General features: G+C 43.2%; 1 protein-coding gene across 3 annotated transcripts in view; it reads left to right on the top strand.

Moving 5' to 3' along the window:
• The window catches only part of ZEB2 (zinc finger E-box binding homeobox 2), a 211,096-nt gene that overhangs the window by 178,056 nt on the left and 15,967 nt on the right, over window positions 1–17,073 (top strand). For all 3 annotated transcript variants that reach the window (XM_069732884.1, XM_069732886.1, XM_069732885.1), the window contains 3 exons: window positions 11,462–11,533; window positions 13,430–13,618; window positions 15,924–16,138. In XM_069732884.1, the coding sequence (XP_069588985.1) occupies window positions 11,462–11,533; window positions 13,430–13,618; window positions 15,924–16,138 (476 nt within the window). The remainder of the gene's footprint in view (window positions 1–11,461; window positions 11,534–13,429; window positions 13,619–15,923; window positions 16,139–17,073) is intronic.

Raw genomic sequence — 17,073 nt, 5'->3', positions numbered from 1 at the left:
TGCCGTCGTATGGATGGAAAAAAAGAAATGAAACGGGGGACTGTGTACTGTCTGTATCATCAAAGGAAAAAAAAAGCGACATATTGTCCCAAAGTATTGTTACCCCGCAAATATCAGCGTCAACAATCCCGCATTTTATTAATGATGCATAATGGTCAGACTTTTTTTTTTTAAATAATTTTTTTTGGTTTCCATGTTGTAATTGGAGCCTGTTATTGTGCTGTGACATGACAGCAGCAGAAGGAGGTGGGTGAGATGTTTTCAATTTATCTGTAGAGAAATGTTCCGCCGCCATCACCACGTTGGTTTCTCACAATGGGACCCAATCCGAACCTTCTAACCTAAGGGTACTCTAGTAGGCAGGTGGTATCATGACAAATATATATATATATATATATATATATATTGCAAAGAAAATCTTTACAAGCCATATATATATATATATATATATATATATATATATATATATATATATATATATATATATATATATATATATACATATATATATATAGATAGATAGAAAGATAGATAGGTAATAGATGATACATATATAGAAGATGGATAGATAGATAGGTAGATGATAGATAGATAGATAGATAGATAGATAGGTAATAGATAGATGATAGATAGATAGATGATAGATAGATAGAAAGATAGATAGATAGGTAATAGATGATAGATATATAGAAGATGGATAGATAGATAGATAGATAGATAGATAGATAGATAGATAGATAGATATAGATATAGATATAGATATAGATATGTATATACAGTTAGGTCCATATATATTTGGACAGAGACAACATTTTTCTAATTTTGGTAATAGATATTACCACAATGAATTGTAAACAAAACAATTCAGATGCAGTTGAAGTTCAGACTTTCAGCTTTCATTTGAGGGTATCCACATTAAAAATGGATGAAGGGTTTAGGAGTTTCAGCTCCTTAACATGTGCCACCCTGTTTTTAAAGGGATGAAAAGTAATTGGACAGATTAAATAATTTTAAATAAAATGTTCATTTTTAGTACTTGGTTGAAAACCCTTTGTTGTCAATGACTGCCTGAAGTCTTGAACTCATGGACATCACCAGACGCCGTGTTTCCTCCTTTTTGATGCTCTGCCAGGTCTTCACTGCGGTGGCTTTCAGTTGCTGTTTGTTTGTGGGCCTTTCTCTCTGAATTCTAGTCTTTAACAAGTGAAATGCTGCTCAATTGGGTTGAGATCAGGTGACTGACTTGGCCATTCTAGAATATTCCACTTCTTTGCTTTAATAAACTCCTGGGTTGCTTTGGCTTCATGTTTTGGGTCATTGTCCATCTGTAGTATGAAACGACGACCAATCAGTTTGGCTGCATGTGGCTGGATCTGAGCACACAGTATGGCGGCTCTGAATACCTCAGAATTCATTCTTCTGTCCTGTGTCACATCATCAATAAACACTAGTGACCCAGTGCCACTGGCAGCCATGCATGCCCGCGCCATCACACTGCTTCTGCCATGTTTTACAGATGATGTGGTATGCTTTGGATCATGAGCTGTACCACGCCTTCGCCATACTTTTCTCTTTCCATCATTCTGGTAGAGGTTGATCTTGGTTTCATCTGTCCAAAGAATGTTCTTCCAGAACTGTGCGGCTTTTTTAGATGTTTTTTAGCAAAGTCCAGTCTAGCCTTTTTATTCTTGATGCTTATGAGTGGCTGCACCGTGCAGTGAACGCTCTGTATTTACTTTCATGCATTCTTCTCTTTATGGTAGATTTGGATATTGATCCGCCGACCTCCTGGAGAGTGTTGGTCACTTGGTTGGCTGTTGTGAAGGGGTTTCTCTTCACCATGGAGATTATTCTGCGATCATCCACCACTGTTGTCTTCCGTGGGCGCCCAGGTCTTTTTGCATTGATGAGTTCACCAGTGCTTTCTTTCTTTCTCAGGATGAACCAAACTGTAGATTTTGCCACTCGTAATATTGCAGCAATTTCTCGGATGGTTTTTTTTCTGTTTTCGCAGCGTAAGGATGGCTTGTTTCACCTGCATGGAGAGCTCCTTTGATCGCATGTTTACTTCACAGCAAAACCTTCCAAATGCAGCACCACACCTCAAATCAACTCCAGGCCTTTTATCTGCTTAATTGAGAATGACATAATGAAGGGATTGCCCACATCTGTCCATGAAATAGCCTTGGAGTCAATTGTCCAATTACTTTTGGTCCCTTTAAAAACAGGGTGGCACATGTTAAGGAGCTGAAACTCCTAAACCCTTCATCCAATTTTAATGTGGATACCCTCAAATGAAAGCTGAAAGTCTGAACTTCAACTGCATCTGAATTGTTTTGTTTAAAATTCATTGTGGTAATGTCTGTAACCGAAATTAGAAAAATGTTGTCTTTGTCCAAATATATATGGACCTAACTGTATATAGATGTAGCAGAGCTGAATTTGTAATTGAACTTTTAACTCATGTAGAAACCAAACTCTGCAACATCTGAGATGTCACAGAACTGCATGGTTTGCGCCTTGTGATAACACAGATAATGCAGTCCCATGTAAAGTCACAGATAACACATGCTGATATCTTAACAAGGGACAAGCTCATCACTGTCGCACTTGACAACCTTGCACAATATTTACCATCCTACGTAGAGATACTAGCCAAATGCTAATTGAAATATGAACAATAATCTTTATTAGATAAATATGAAAACATGTTGAAAAAGGGAAAGGGGAAGTTTCATCAACAGATAAATTAAAAGCAGTAAGTATATCAGATGGTGAGAGGTATAATTTCTAACAGTTGGTTCTCAGTACAATATATACAGTTGTGCTCAAAAGTTTACATACACCGGCAGAATTTTTGCTTTCTTGGCTTTTTCTCCACTCATGGTTAGTGGTTGGGTGAAGCCATTTATTATCAAACTACTGTGTTTTCTCTTTTTAAATCATAATGACAACCCAAAACATCCAAATGACCCTGATCAAAAGTTCACATCCCCTGGTGATTTTGGCCTGATAACATGCACAGAAGTTGACACAAATGGGTTTGAATGGCTACTAAAGGTAACATCCTCACCTGTGACCTGTTTGCTTGTAATCAGTGTGTGCATCAAAGCTGAGTGAGTTTCTGGGATCCAGACAGACTCTTGCATCTTTCATCCAGCCACTGATGTATCTGGATTCTGAGTCATGGGGAAAGCAAAAGAATTGTCAATGGATCTATGGGAAAAGGTGGTTTAACTGTATAAAACATGATAGGGATACAAAAAGATATCCAAGGAATTTATGTCAGTCAGCAGCGTTCAAACTGTGATTAACAAATGGAAAATCAGGGGTTCTGCAAAAACAAAATCATGGTCAGGTAGACCAACAAAAATGTTGCCCACAACTGCCTGGAAAATTGTTCGGAAGGCAAAGAAAAACCCACAAATTACATCAACTGAAATACAGGACTCTCTGAAAACTAGCGGTGTGGCTGCATCAAGATGCACAATAAGGAGGCACTTGAAGAAAAATGGTTGAGCTGCCAGAAGAAAGCCATTACTGCACAAATGCCACAAAGTATCTCACCTACAATAAGCAAAACAGCACAGAGACAAGCCTCAAAACTTCTGGAACAAGGTAATTTGGAGTGATGAGACCAAAATTGAACTTTTTGGCCACAACTATAAACGTTACATTTGGAGAGATGTCAACAAGGCCTATGATGAAAGGAACACCATTCTTACTGTAAAGCTCGGAGGTGGATCGCTGAAGTTTTGGGGATGTGTGAGCTACAAAGGCACAGGAACCTTGGTCTAAGTTGAAGGAAAGATGAATGCAGCACGTTATTAGCAAATACTGGAGGTGACTTTGCAATCATCAGCCCGGAAGCTGCGCATGAGACGTACTTAGACGTGCCAACATGACAACGATCCAAAACACAAGGCCAAGTCAACCTGTCATTGGCTACAGCAGAGCAAAGTGAAGGTTCTGGAGTGGCCATCTCAGTCTCCTGACCTCAATATCATTGAGCCACTCTGGGGATATCTCAAGCGCGCAGTTCATGCTAAACAGCCCAGGAATTTACAGGAACTGGAGGCTTTTTGCCAAGAAGAGTGGGCAGCTTTACCATCTGAGATAATAAAGAACCTCATCCACAACTACCACAAAAGACTTCAAGCTGTCATTGATGTTAGAGGGGGCAATACACGGTATTAAGGAACGGGGTATGTGAACTTTCGATCAGGTTCATTTTGATGTTTTGGGTTGTCATTATGATTTAAAAAGAGAAAACACAGTAGTTTGACAATAAGTGGCTTCACCCAACCACTAACTATGAGTGGAGAAAAAGTTTTGGTGTTATCATTCATATTTTCTGAAAAAAGGCCAAGAAAGCAAAAATTCTGCCGGGGTGTGTAAACGTTTGGGCACAACTGTATATACATAACCCATGGTGTGGCAGACGCGGTACTGAATAAGGTACGCGTCTCTGACTGGGGAGCACATAGAGAGCTGCACGAAAAGGTGGTCTGTGCCAGATCCCCCCTAGCATCACTCCCCCTTAGTGATGCATTAATTGGAAGACCCCCAGCCGGCCAGTGGGCACTAGAGGGGAGGGGTCCTACGGCCACTCCTACAGGGGTTAAATCCAGGTGTCCGGGTATACTCCTGGCAGACGCGGTACTGAATAAGGTGCGCGTCTCTGACTGGGGAGCACATAGAGAGCTGCACGTAAAGGTGGTCTGTGCCAGTTCCCCCCTAGCATCACTCCCCCCCCCCCTTTAGTGATGCACTAATTGGAAGACCCCCAGCCGGCCAGTGGGCACTAGAGGGGAGGGGTCCTACGGCCACTCCTACAGGGGTTAAATCCAGGTGTCCGGGGAGAACAATCCCCCGCGGCTTCCAGCCACAACAACCACCACGCAGCGGGAGCCAGAGTTTCCCCGTCCTGCGACATCACCCTGTCAACATCTGCGGGGGTTCCTCCAGGATCGGTGTACACTCGTCCAGAATCACGCAGCGGTGAGTGTTCCAAGGGTAGCGAATCAGCCAGGGAAGAACAATCCCCCGCGGCTTCCAGCCACGACAACTGCAATGCAGTCGCTGAAGACAGAGCCATTAATCCGCCACTACGTGGTAGTAATCGGGCTCCAACGCACGATATTCAGTGCATCGGACAGCACATCGGCCAATCCCTCGCTGTAGCGGGAGCCAGAGTTTCCCCGTCCTGCGACAGCACCCCGTCAACATCTGCGGGGGTTCCTCCAGGATCGGAGCACACTCGTCCAGAGTCACACAGCGGTGAGTGTGCCAAGGGTAACGAGGAAATCTTACGTTACAGGGTTAACATAAAGAAAATGGAGCTAACTTCAGCGGTAAAGGAGTTACGCCTACAACTATCACATCCAAACGGATAAGTGGTGAACAAAGATCTGGATCAAAAATAGCTTTAACTATAGATCAGGAAACTAGACAGAAAATCAGGAGCAACGATTATATTGACATATGGTCGCTGTTATCAGCGGACCAACAAACGGTGGATAAAGCTAACGATAGGGTTTTCGATAGGGGGAGATCAAAAATCGGATTAACCATGAATAATTGGCTCCAGGCCTTCGTAGTATTGCCCCTGGCTAAAGCTTTACCCCAATAAGGAAGCGGCTCAGCAACTGCAATCAGGCTTCTCCGACGGGTTCTTTATTCCCTTTAGGCTAACAAGAACGCCAACCCTATCCGATAACCTAAAATCGGCTCGCGAATTCCCAAAATTCTTAGACAAAAATTGGGAAGGAGGTAGAATTGGGTAGAATAGCAGGCCCCTTTAAGTCGCTCCCCTTCAAAAACATTACAATTTCTCCGTTAGGCATCATACCAAAAAAGAAACCCGGTAAATACCGTTTAATCCATCATTTTCACCCAAAGGGCGATTCGGTTAACGATGCTATTTCCCCAGAAAAAGCTTCTGTCTCGTATGTGTCTTTCGATACAGCGGTAGAACTAGTCCGGGCAGCCGGACCAGGCGCCCTGCTCGCCAAATACGACATTGAATCGGCATTCCGTTTGCTACCCATGCACCCCGAATGTTTCCACCTTCTGGGCTGCAAAGTGGACCAACACTATTACTTCGACATGTGCCTCCCGATGGGATGTTCCATCTCGTGTCACTATTTCGAGCTGTTCAGCACCTTCCTAGATTGGGTAGTTCAGTACGAAACGGGCAGTAAATCCCTAATTCACTACCTCGACGATTTCCTGTTCGTCGGCCCCAGTGATTTTAATCTCTGCTCCGATTTACAAGAAAAATTCAAATCTATCTCACTCAAATTCGGCGTGCCATTGTCACAAAAAAAACAAAAAAAAAACGGGGGGACCATGTAATGTATTGCCCTTCTTGGGCATCGAAATAGATACCAACATGATGGTGTTCCGCTTACCAGAGGATAGAATACAAAAAACCCAACAAATGTCGAAAGGCTTCCGCGAAGTTAAGAAGGTAACCCTACAGCAAATGCAGGCGTTATCGGGTTTACTGACGTTCGCCTGCCGCGTAATGCCGGCCGGCAGAGCATTCTCACGCAGACTATCTTTGGCAACAAAAGGCGCTTCTCATCACGGCCATAAAATTAGGCTCACTCGTTCGCTAAAAGCAGATCTGCTAGTATGGCAGACGTTCCTACAATCGTACAACGGTCACACGTGCGTCATGGTTAGAGAGATCACAAGCAAAGAATTAGGGCTGACATTAGGGTGGAACAAAACAGAGGGTTTTGCAACAATCTATAAAAAACAATGGTGCCAATCTGGTTGGCCAGAGAATTGGACGACAACAAAGTGGGGGCAAGACCCGGCCCTACGGGAATTGTTTGCGGTAGTAGCAGCGATGGAGAAATAGGCCGATCAGTTGAGAAACATGAACATTCGTTTCCAAACTAAAAATACGAAAACAGCGAAGAGTTTAAATCACATGTCTTCTTCATCCTTGCCCATACTCGCTCTCTTGCGCCGGCTAGCGATGATATGCCTTGAAAACAATATCTGGTGTAGAGCCACCGTGGTGGCGGAAGTAGATGATAATATCATTAACCCATTGTTGTTTTCCAATTGGCAGGCTTTCAGAATCCAGCAGCCCAACGCGCAACCCCTGGGTATCCTGTGTCCACTGTCCCTGTGGGATACAGTGGCCAATCATTGATGCCCTTAATCCGGGCCTAGCAGGTGTATGGTAAGGCTTGGGAGGAGTGGCGCTCACTAATTCAGCCAGTTCAGCTGATGGCTGAGTGGTTAAGCTCTTTCACTGAAGAGTGGGAAACATGGGTTCTATCCCCAGTAAAAGTAAATTTCTTCTTTATTTATTGGTAGGCCAGTCGACGAATGCGACGGAGCACGAAGCGCGGTTACAAGCGAATTTTTATTACGGATGAGGGAAGGCTGGGCGTCGGGTACCTCGGCACAACGGAAATTATCGGGGCTAGCATTTTTCTTTCAACTATTGGGATGGGTAGACGTAACTAAGTCCTTCTGCATAAGACAAGCCATAAAAGGTGGGAAAAGGCTTCAGCCAAGCCAGGAATGTCGCCGCCCCATTTCACTGAGACTATTGCAGGAACTGATTGCTGCGTCGGAAGGAGGCCTAATTAATGAGGGCATAGTTATATGCAGCGACGCCCTGCGCATATATGCAGCGACGCCCTGCGCATCAGGGTTCGAAAGTCCAAATGCGATCCCACCGGTAGGGGCACATGGGTCCTAGTTAACTCTACAGATGGCCCAGCTTGTCCGCTAAAAATGGTTAGAAGATACGCCGGGATAAGACACGCTGGTAGATTTTTTCTTCACTCATAAAGACATGTCCCCTCTGACCAAGTACCAATTCCAGGCGATGTTCAAGCTATGCTTGGGAAAAACCGGCGCTAATCCAAAGGAGTACGGAACACATTCGTTCCGCATAGGGGCGGCCACAGCGGCAGCTAAGGCAGGAGTGTCAGAGGCCGAGGCGCAGAGAATGGGTCGCTGGAAGTCCGCATACTTCGCCAGATACATAAGACCCGACTTGCTTAATTAACATGTGTTGTCTCTTACAGGGGTTGAAGTTTGGGTTGTAGGAGATTCCTACGTTTACTGGGCCAAGGAGAGGGCCAAACTGCGGCCAGGAGGAACAAATCTTTACCTCCCGGGCATAAAAGTTAACTGGAGGGGTATCAGAGGCCTCCAGTGGAAACAGGTGTTCAAGGAGATGGTTGGCATAGCAAGGAGGGCGGAAAGCCCTGTGGTAATGGTGGTACACACGGGTGGCAATGACCTTGGCAAACAAAAGGTGGCCGAATTGTACAAATGGTTGACAACGGATATGGATACAAAAGGTGGCCGAATTGTACAAATGGGTGACAACGGATATGGATTGGTTCAGCTGTCTTTACAGGAACATGATCCTGGTGTGGTCGGATATAACCGCACGGGCCGTCTGGCGAAGAGCAAGAGATAAAAGAGCCATAGAACGGACAAGGGGTAAATTCAATGCTCGGATTGGAAAATATGTGAGAGGAAGAGGCGGTATCGTGATTCGTCACCTCCCGTTACAAGGGGATAACACGCCACAACTAAGACCGGACGGAGTTCACCTAACGGACATTGGCCTCGATATTTTTCTGTCTGGTTTACAGGATGGGGTTGAACAGGCCCTAACATCGAGGGGTGGGGTCGGAGTCCCGCGTAGTTAATACACGGGATCCTCCGTGGCGGAAAAAGCGGAGGAGGGCAAAGGTCGTAACCGCTCGTTGGGCCAATTCCCCTGTCGATCACGGACAGGAGCTCGGCGCGAGCCGCTCGTTACGATATGTAATTGCCCTTTCTCAGATTATTTAATTAATAAACTGTGACCGACCTGTTCAACCCACCTAGGACTGTGTGTGTTTGATTATGGGATTGATGGGAGGGGGGAAGGCACTGGTTACGACACCCAGGTCTCCACAGTCTGGCAGACGCGGTACTGAATAAGGTACGCGTCTCTGACTGGGGAGCACATAGAGAGCTGCACGAAAAGGTGGTCTGTGCCAGATCCCCCCTAGCATCACTGCCCCTTAGTGATGCATTAATTGGAAGACCCCCAGCCGGCCAGTGGGCACTAGAGGGGAGGGGTCCTACGGCCACTCCTACAGGGGTTAAATCCAGGTGTCCGGCCGAGAACTTTCTCTTTCACTCTCGGCAGGACACCTGGAAGCTTTTGTCCCACCCACCCTCCCTTTTAAAGGCTAATTATGATACTAACCCGCAGGAGAATGTAAATGTGTGAATTATGTTGTAAGTTTAAAAAAAAAAAAAAAAAAAAAAAATTATTACGTATGTTGATAGAACTAAACCCTGGTAACCTTTATTAAGTCACAGCGGAAAAAGCGGAGGAGGGCAAAGGTCGTAACCGCTCGTTGGGCCAATTCCCCTGTCGATCACGGACAGGAGCTCGGCGCGAGCCGCTCGTTACGATATGTAATTGCCCTTTCTCCGATTATTTAATTAATAAACTGTGACCGACCTGTTCAACCCACCTAGGACTGTGTGTGTTTGATTATGGGATTGATGGGAGGGGGGAAGGCACTGGTTACGACACCCAGGTCTCCACAGTCTTACATGTATAGATATGTGCAAATGCTGCCATAGAGCTAAATGAAGGTATATATAAAGTGCACAGTGCTTGAAATAGTTAGAAAGTAAATACTGGTAGCGCTGTATGCTTCAATAACAATAAGTAATAGATGTGTAAGTTAAGGACAATATACTAGGAAAAATGAATACATCAGATAGGCAGATATGTACAGAAGTGAAACATATTGTTAAGAGATAAATGCAGACCTTACACCAAGAGCATATTCCCGACATACTTTTCACTGGTGGCTTTCATGAGGGAACCTTGTCCAATATCTATATCCATCTATCTATATATGGGAAAGATAGATAATAGATAGATAGATGATAGATAATTAATATTATTATTTATTTATATAGCACCATTGATTCCATGGTGCTGTACATGAGAAGGGGTTACATACAAATTACAGATATCACTTACAGTAAGCAAACTAACAATGACAGACTGATACAGAGGGGCGAGGACCCTGCCCTTGGGGGCTTATATCCTACAGGATGGTGGGGAAGGAGACAGTAGGTTGAGGGTTGCAGGAGCTCCGGTAGTGGTGAGGAGGCAGCAGGGTCAGTGCAGGCTGTAGGCTTTCCTGAAGAGATGAGTTTTCAGGTTCTGTCTGAAGGATCTATAAATAATAGATAGATAGATAGATAGATAGATAGATAGATAGATAGATAGATAGATAGATAGATAGATAGATGATGGATATATAATACATAGATAGTAGATAGATAATAGATAGATGATAGATAATAGATGATAACTAGATGATAGATAGATGATAGATAGAAGATAGATAGATGATAGAAGATAGATAGATAGATAATAGATAGATGATAGATAGATAGATGATAATCAGAAAAAAAAGAATTTAAGCACAGCACAGTAAAAATTGGGTGCAGTCTCACAGGCATATACCAAAGCTTGTAAGTAGAGTAAAAACAAGTTGAAACAGCGCTCCATATAGCAGTTATAAGGTACCCTTTATTGCCCATGTGGCGACGTTTCGGTCCTGGATGCAGACCTTTCTCAAGCTTTGTTGTAATAATGCGGTCCGATATAAAGCGGCAGATAACACGTTGTGTTCCATTAATGAGGGCCTAGCGACTATCTCACCTCTGCTACATCTGATTTGCCCAGTATATCTGCAGATGGAGGTGAGCTGAATTTATCATTACAGTTGGATTAAGGTCCTGCTTTAGGTTCGCCTGAAGTCCTATGTAAAGCCATCAATAATACTGACTTGCACTCAATGACAAATTCATCTCTGCTACACCTATAATGGCATGAGGAATAACAGCGGCTAAATATAAAGGATGAAGAGCCGGTGGCTCGTTAAATGTGGATATTTCCACGCTCTCAATAGACAGAAGCGAAATAAAAAGGCCACAATAGGCGAACGAGTGTCTTTATGCAGCAGTAAGTGGCACTTGTGTCTTGGAGAGTTCTCCACGCAGGTTCCCGGATCCCACGTATGAAGATTGTTCTTCCCAATCGCAGTTCCCTGGCACATTAGTGCCCCGGCTGCGGGATTATTACAAGGTGTCGGCGGCGGCAGACTCGGCGCGCTGGAAATACAAGTTGTGACAAGCCGGAAGCGTCGGTGTGACTGAGGGTCGGATTAACCCAACACCTTCCTCTAAACACTTCATAAACCTCATTTCGGAATACAGACCGCTCCTCACAAATATGCAAAAACACAGACCCCAATTCCGCATTACATCCCCATATTATTAATCGTTCACATTATTGTAGCCCAGTGTTTAATAATGCAGCACTTTCGCCGTTACGTGACAGAGATTTATTTTTAATGGTCGATTTTTTTTTTCATTTTTTTTTACTTTGCAGATGAAATGAAGGGAGACTATGACTGTATGGGGCCTGAAGTTACTCATGCCACCAGTATAAACAACGGTACAGGTAAATAATACACAATTTCGCTAAATTTTCAAGAAGATGCTTTAACCAATCAGATTCCTGCTCTTATTCTGCAAAGGAAGGCTACAGGATATAAGAAAGAATCTGATTGGTTTCTTTACGTCATTAAATTGTTTAGCTTTGGCCTCACATTGAGTTGCTAAGCTGCTCTTAGCAACCAATCAGGTGGCCTTTGAAAAATGAGAACTGGAATGTGATTGGTTGCCAAACACAACCTTAACAGGCCTCATATACCAGATAAGATGGAGGCCTCACCTGCAACAACCACTCCATTCTACCAGGTATAAATGTTTTTGCTGATCGGTTCCCCAATTTTTTGGACCACCACTGATCAATGAGTTATTATCACTAGTGATGAGCGAGTATACTCGTTGCTCGGGTTTTCCTGAGCACGCTCGGGTAGTCTCCAAGTATTTGTTAGTGTTCGGAGATTTAGTTTTCATCTCCGCAGCTGCATGGCCAAGCTGAGTAATATGTGGGGGTTGTCTGGTTGCTAGGGAATCTCCACATGTATTCAAGCTTGCTAGTAGCTGTAAATCATTCAGCTGCAGGATGAAAACTAAATCTCCGAATACTTAGAAATACTCGGAGACCACCCGAGCGTGCTCGGGTAAACCCAAGCAACGAGTATATTAGCTCATCACTAGTTATCACCTATCCCGTGGCTAGGTGATGATGACTTGTTCTTACGGGACAACCCCTTTAATGAAAGTGAGGCAAACCATCACATACCAAAAAATGCCAAAAAGATGAATGGAACCCTATATATATATACCTAGAACTACCTAGAACTGATGTCCACTTTGGTACTGTGAGGCAGCTGGACCAGGATGGTGCAAATGTTTTTGGCTGGCATTTGAGTGCTGACCAAGGAGGTTCACAATGCCCTGGTTTGGCCGCCATGGAGTACCTAAGTGGATGCCGGACCAGGGTAGAGCTAAACGTTTTGCTCATCCCTTGCAGTGGTTTCTCCTGGAGTATACACCAAATGTAGGACTCACATGCAGTATAAAACGAGCCAAAATCTCCACTCTTATGTTTTGGAACGCAACGTGCCTCAGTGGTTAGCACTTGGCTTGGCTGCAATGGGGTCTTGAGCGCAAATCCCACCAAAAACATTGCAAAAAATGAATATCTTCCCCTTGTGTTTTTGTGAGTTTCTGTCAGGTTCCTCCCGTAGTGCAAACACATACTGATAGGGAATTTAGATTATGAACCCCAATGGGGCAAATGATGGTGATGTCGGTAAAGTGTTGCAGGATATCATGGCACATAAGCAAGCATGATAAATAAATAAAACATTTAATTCCTATTGCAAGGATAGTTCTCTATTTCTTTTAACACTATTATGTCTCATAAAAAGATAGAAACATAAACACACACAAACGCTGCGTACTCTATGTTTCCGTGCATTCTATCATTTTTTAATTGTGCGCTCTGCGAAGGTTTTCGTTACCAATAAGACTGTTTGTTCAGCCAGCAATTACTCAATATTGTTACGTTAAGAGTCCACTTGTAAGCTGTTAAGAATCGGAATGGGGTCAGAGGTTTCAGGCAAAGTTAACAGCTCTGGCACTTCACCATGGGTCAGCGAATGCCAGTTATAGAAGACATCATTGTTAAGCATTAGTTGTGTTTATTTACGTAAGTGTATCCTACTTGACTGTTAGCGAGTAACATTCATCCCCGGGGCATGTTTTTTCATCACCGAGAGTAATAATGGATGACATTTCTTTAATCCCACAAAATAAAGTGGATTCCGATCACTGTTCAGACAGGAAATGCACAATTTGTCCATTACTGTCATTTATTTTCTACCTTTTGATAGACGGAAAATTATATTTTTTGACACCTCCGAATACTGATTCCTTTCAACAGTAAAGAACACGAATTGCACTTCGGAATTTGAAGAATATTTTACCAAAAGGAAAATGGATGATGGCGATGGGCATGGTGTTAGCATAGCGGAATACTTGCATCGTAGTGATACGGCAATTATTTACCCAGAAGCTCCCGAGGAGCTTTGTCGTTTGGGTACACCGGAGGCCAATGGTCAGGAAGAGAATGGTAAGACTATGATTCATTTTTAGATACTTTGAGGAGAACCCTTTGCAGCTGTTGCAATTGTACATGCATTATGGGCCGCGTAGTGTTTACCTTAAAATTTCGGCAACAGCTGCACGGGCCTGGAATTTCATGAGCTGAACATTCAATAAGCTCATGCTGTCCTGTTTGCAAGTTCCTAACATTTTTCTTCAACATTTGAAGGACAGGAATTGCTGAGCTTTAGGAACTTGGGATGAATTGAACCTACAGTGCCTACAAGTAGTATTCAACCCCCTGCAGATTTAGCAGGTTTACACATTTGGAATTAATTTGGCATTGTGACATTTGGACTGTAGATCAGCCTGGAAGTGTGAAATGCACTGCAGCAAAAAAGAATGTTATTTCTTTGTTTATTTTCTTTTTTAAATTGGGAAAAGTTTTTTCAGAGGGTCATTTATTATTCAACCCCTCAACCCACCAGAATTCTGTTTGGTTCCCCTAAAGTATTAAGAAGTAGTTCAGGCACAAAGAACAATGAGCTTCACATGTTTGGATTAATTATCTCTTTTTCCAGCCTTTTCTGACTATTTAAGACCCTCGCCAAACTTGTGAACAGCACTCAAACATGGTCAACATGGGAAAGACAAAGGAGCATTAAAAAGGCCATCAGAGACAAGATTGTGGAGGGTCACAAGGCTGGCAAGGGGTACAAAACCCTTTCCAAGGAGTTGGGCCTACCTGTCTCCACTGTTGGGAGCATCATCCGGAAGTGGAAGGCTTATGGAACTACTGTTAGCCTTCCACGGCTTGGACAGCCTTTGAAAGTTTCCTCCCGTGCCGAGGCAAGGCTTGTCCGAAGAGTCAAGGCTAACCCAAGGACAACAAGGAAGGAGGTCCGGGAAGATCTCATGGCAGTGGGGACATTGGTTTCAGTCAATACCATAAGTAACGTACTCCACCGCAATGGTCTCCGTTCCAGACGAGCCCGTAAGGTACCTTTACTTTCAAAGCGTCATGTCAAGGCTCGTCTACAGTTTGCTCATGAACACTTGGAGGACTCTGAGACTGACTGGTTCAAGGTTCTCTGGTCTGATGAGACCAAGATCGAGATCTTTGGTGCCAACCACACACGTGACGTTTGGAGACTGGATGGCACTGCATACGACCCCAAGAATATCATCCCTACAGTCAAGCATGGTGGTGGCAGCATCATGCTGTGGGGCTGTTTCTCAGCCAAGGGGCCTGGCCATCTGGTCCGCATCCATGGGAAGATGGATAGCACGGCCTACCTGGAGATTTTGGCCAAGAACCTCCGCTCCTCCATCAAGGATCTTAAGATGGGTCGTCATTTCATCTTCCAACAAGACAACGACCCAAAGCACACAGCCAAGAAAACCAAGGCCTGGTTCAAGAGGCAAAAAATCAAGGTGTTGCAGTGGCCTAGTCAGTCTCCTGACCTTAACCCAATTGAAAACTTGTGGAAGGAGCTCAAGATTAAAGTCCACATGAGACACCCAAAGAACCTAGATAACTTGGAGAAGATCTGCATGGAGGAGTGGGCCAAGATAACTCCAGAGACCTGTGCCGGCCTGATCAGGTCTTATAAAAGACGATTATTAGCTGTAATTGCAAACAAAGGTTATTCCACAAAATATTAAACCTAGGGGTTGAATAATAATTGACCCACACTTTTATGTTTAAAATTTATAAAAATTTAACTGAGCAACAAAACTTTTTGGTTTGTAAGATTTATGCATCTGTTAATAAATCCTGCTCTTGTTTGAAGTTTGAAGGCTCTAACTTATTTGCATCTTATTAAACCTGCTAAATCTGCAGGGGGTTGAATACTACTTGTAGGCACTGTAACTAGTGTTGAAATTTAATAATGAGCAAGTGTTCTAGGTAATTCCCAATGTAAATAATAACAGAACGAGATGCCTGTATGCCAGGAAATGTGACAATTCATCTGGCTAATTGTAATTTGTGAAAAGACAAGAAAAAGATCTATGTAGCCAAAGGCCAAGGATGAAATTGTACACAAGTACTCCATTTGTAGCTCCCGAAAGAGGCCAGGGTCCATTGTACCTTCTTCAGACTGTAAAAGGTTAGGAGCCAAGTCCTTAATTAATTTTCTATAGCAGTTAGAAATGAATCATACAAGTATTTCCTGGGTGTGTAGTGGGGATTGAAGTGCGTTGAGGACGGTGTGAGATGATGATACGCTGCTGCTGCCGCCGTAAGACCATCCTGGGCAAAGAGCCCATTAGCTGCCATTGATTAACTGACCTTTTGGCCTGTCTCTCCTTCTCATTTATCTCCACTGTAGACCTACCACCTGGAACACCAGATGCCTTTGCCCAGCTGCTGACCTGTCCCTATTGCGACCGAGGCTACAAGCGGTTGACGTCACTGAAGGAGCACATCAAATACCGCCATGAGAAGAACGAGGAGAACTTTTCCTGCCCTCTCTGTAGCTATACGTTTGCCTACCGCACCCAACTCGAGCGGCATATGGTGACGCACAAGCCGGGGAGAGATCAGGTGGGGGTTTGGCTTTAAGTGATTCTTTTTATAATTACCCCTTAGAGAAACTATATTGCTTTGATTGGCAATCATTATTAATTTTTCATGGCATTTTGAAGATGCAGATCTTTTAATGGTAATAGCCTTAATTGAGGGCTAAATGATTTTTTGATGGTGTCTCCTAATATAATTTAATAGTCTTATGTTCACGATCGAATGAGTGTGTTAATTTCTAATTTAGAAATTTTACTTGCACATAACTTCACTCTAGTTTAACGTTTTTTTAATGCCGCTCAAAAGGTGAATGAAACATTGGTATTTTTAATTAACGGGATGTAAGAGAAGTTACTGTCGCTAAGGTTTTCTTTAGTCATTCGGCAAAATGTTACAAAACAAGCGTTAACTTCCAAATGCGCTTCGTCCTCCTGGATGAAAAAATGATGAAAAATAATAATGTGCGTGGAATTTTCTTGTTCCGTAATGAGTCATGGGGCTAAGACATCTGTGTTATTATGTGACTGCATGTCAATGACAGTGTCGTAAGTGGAATATGTGCTGTCATTGCTGGAAAAGCTGGAGCCGAAGCTTTTAATCTCTAATATTAACATGTGCCTGGGTGTGTTTTCAAAAGAAATGAAGCAACCAATCAAAAGTTTTCATTCTAAATCTGTATAGGGTAAGCTTTCATTGGTCAACATTGAAAAAGTAGCTCCTAAAAGGTTGGCTTTCAAATATAAATATTTAATCTCAAAAAGTTAACAAGTAAACAACGCAGATGCCAAAACTAGAATTTCTTCCGACGCTATACAAAAAATCTACCACCAGTGAATTAACATCTATCACTGTAGTAATAGTGGTAGCTGCTTAGTATGGATGAATGAATCAATGTAATTGCAACAAAATTAAACAAAAAAAAACAAAAAACGGTTTAACAAGAATCCAAATTTTTTGCA

This window comes from Ranitomeya imitator, chromosome 7 (assembly GCF_032444005.1).
Source record: "Ranitomeya imitator isolate aRanImi1 chromosome 7, aRanImi1.pri, whole genome shotgun sequence".
NCBI classification, from domain to species: domain Eukaryota; kingdom Metazoa; phylum Chordata; class Amphibia; order Anura; family Dendrobatidae; genus Ranitomeya; species Ranitomeya imitator.
This window is presented reverse-complemented; position numbering and strand designations above follow the sequence as displayed.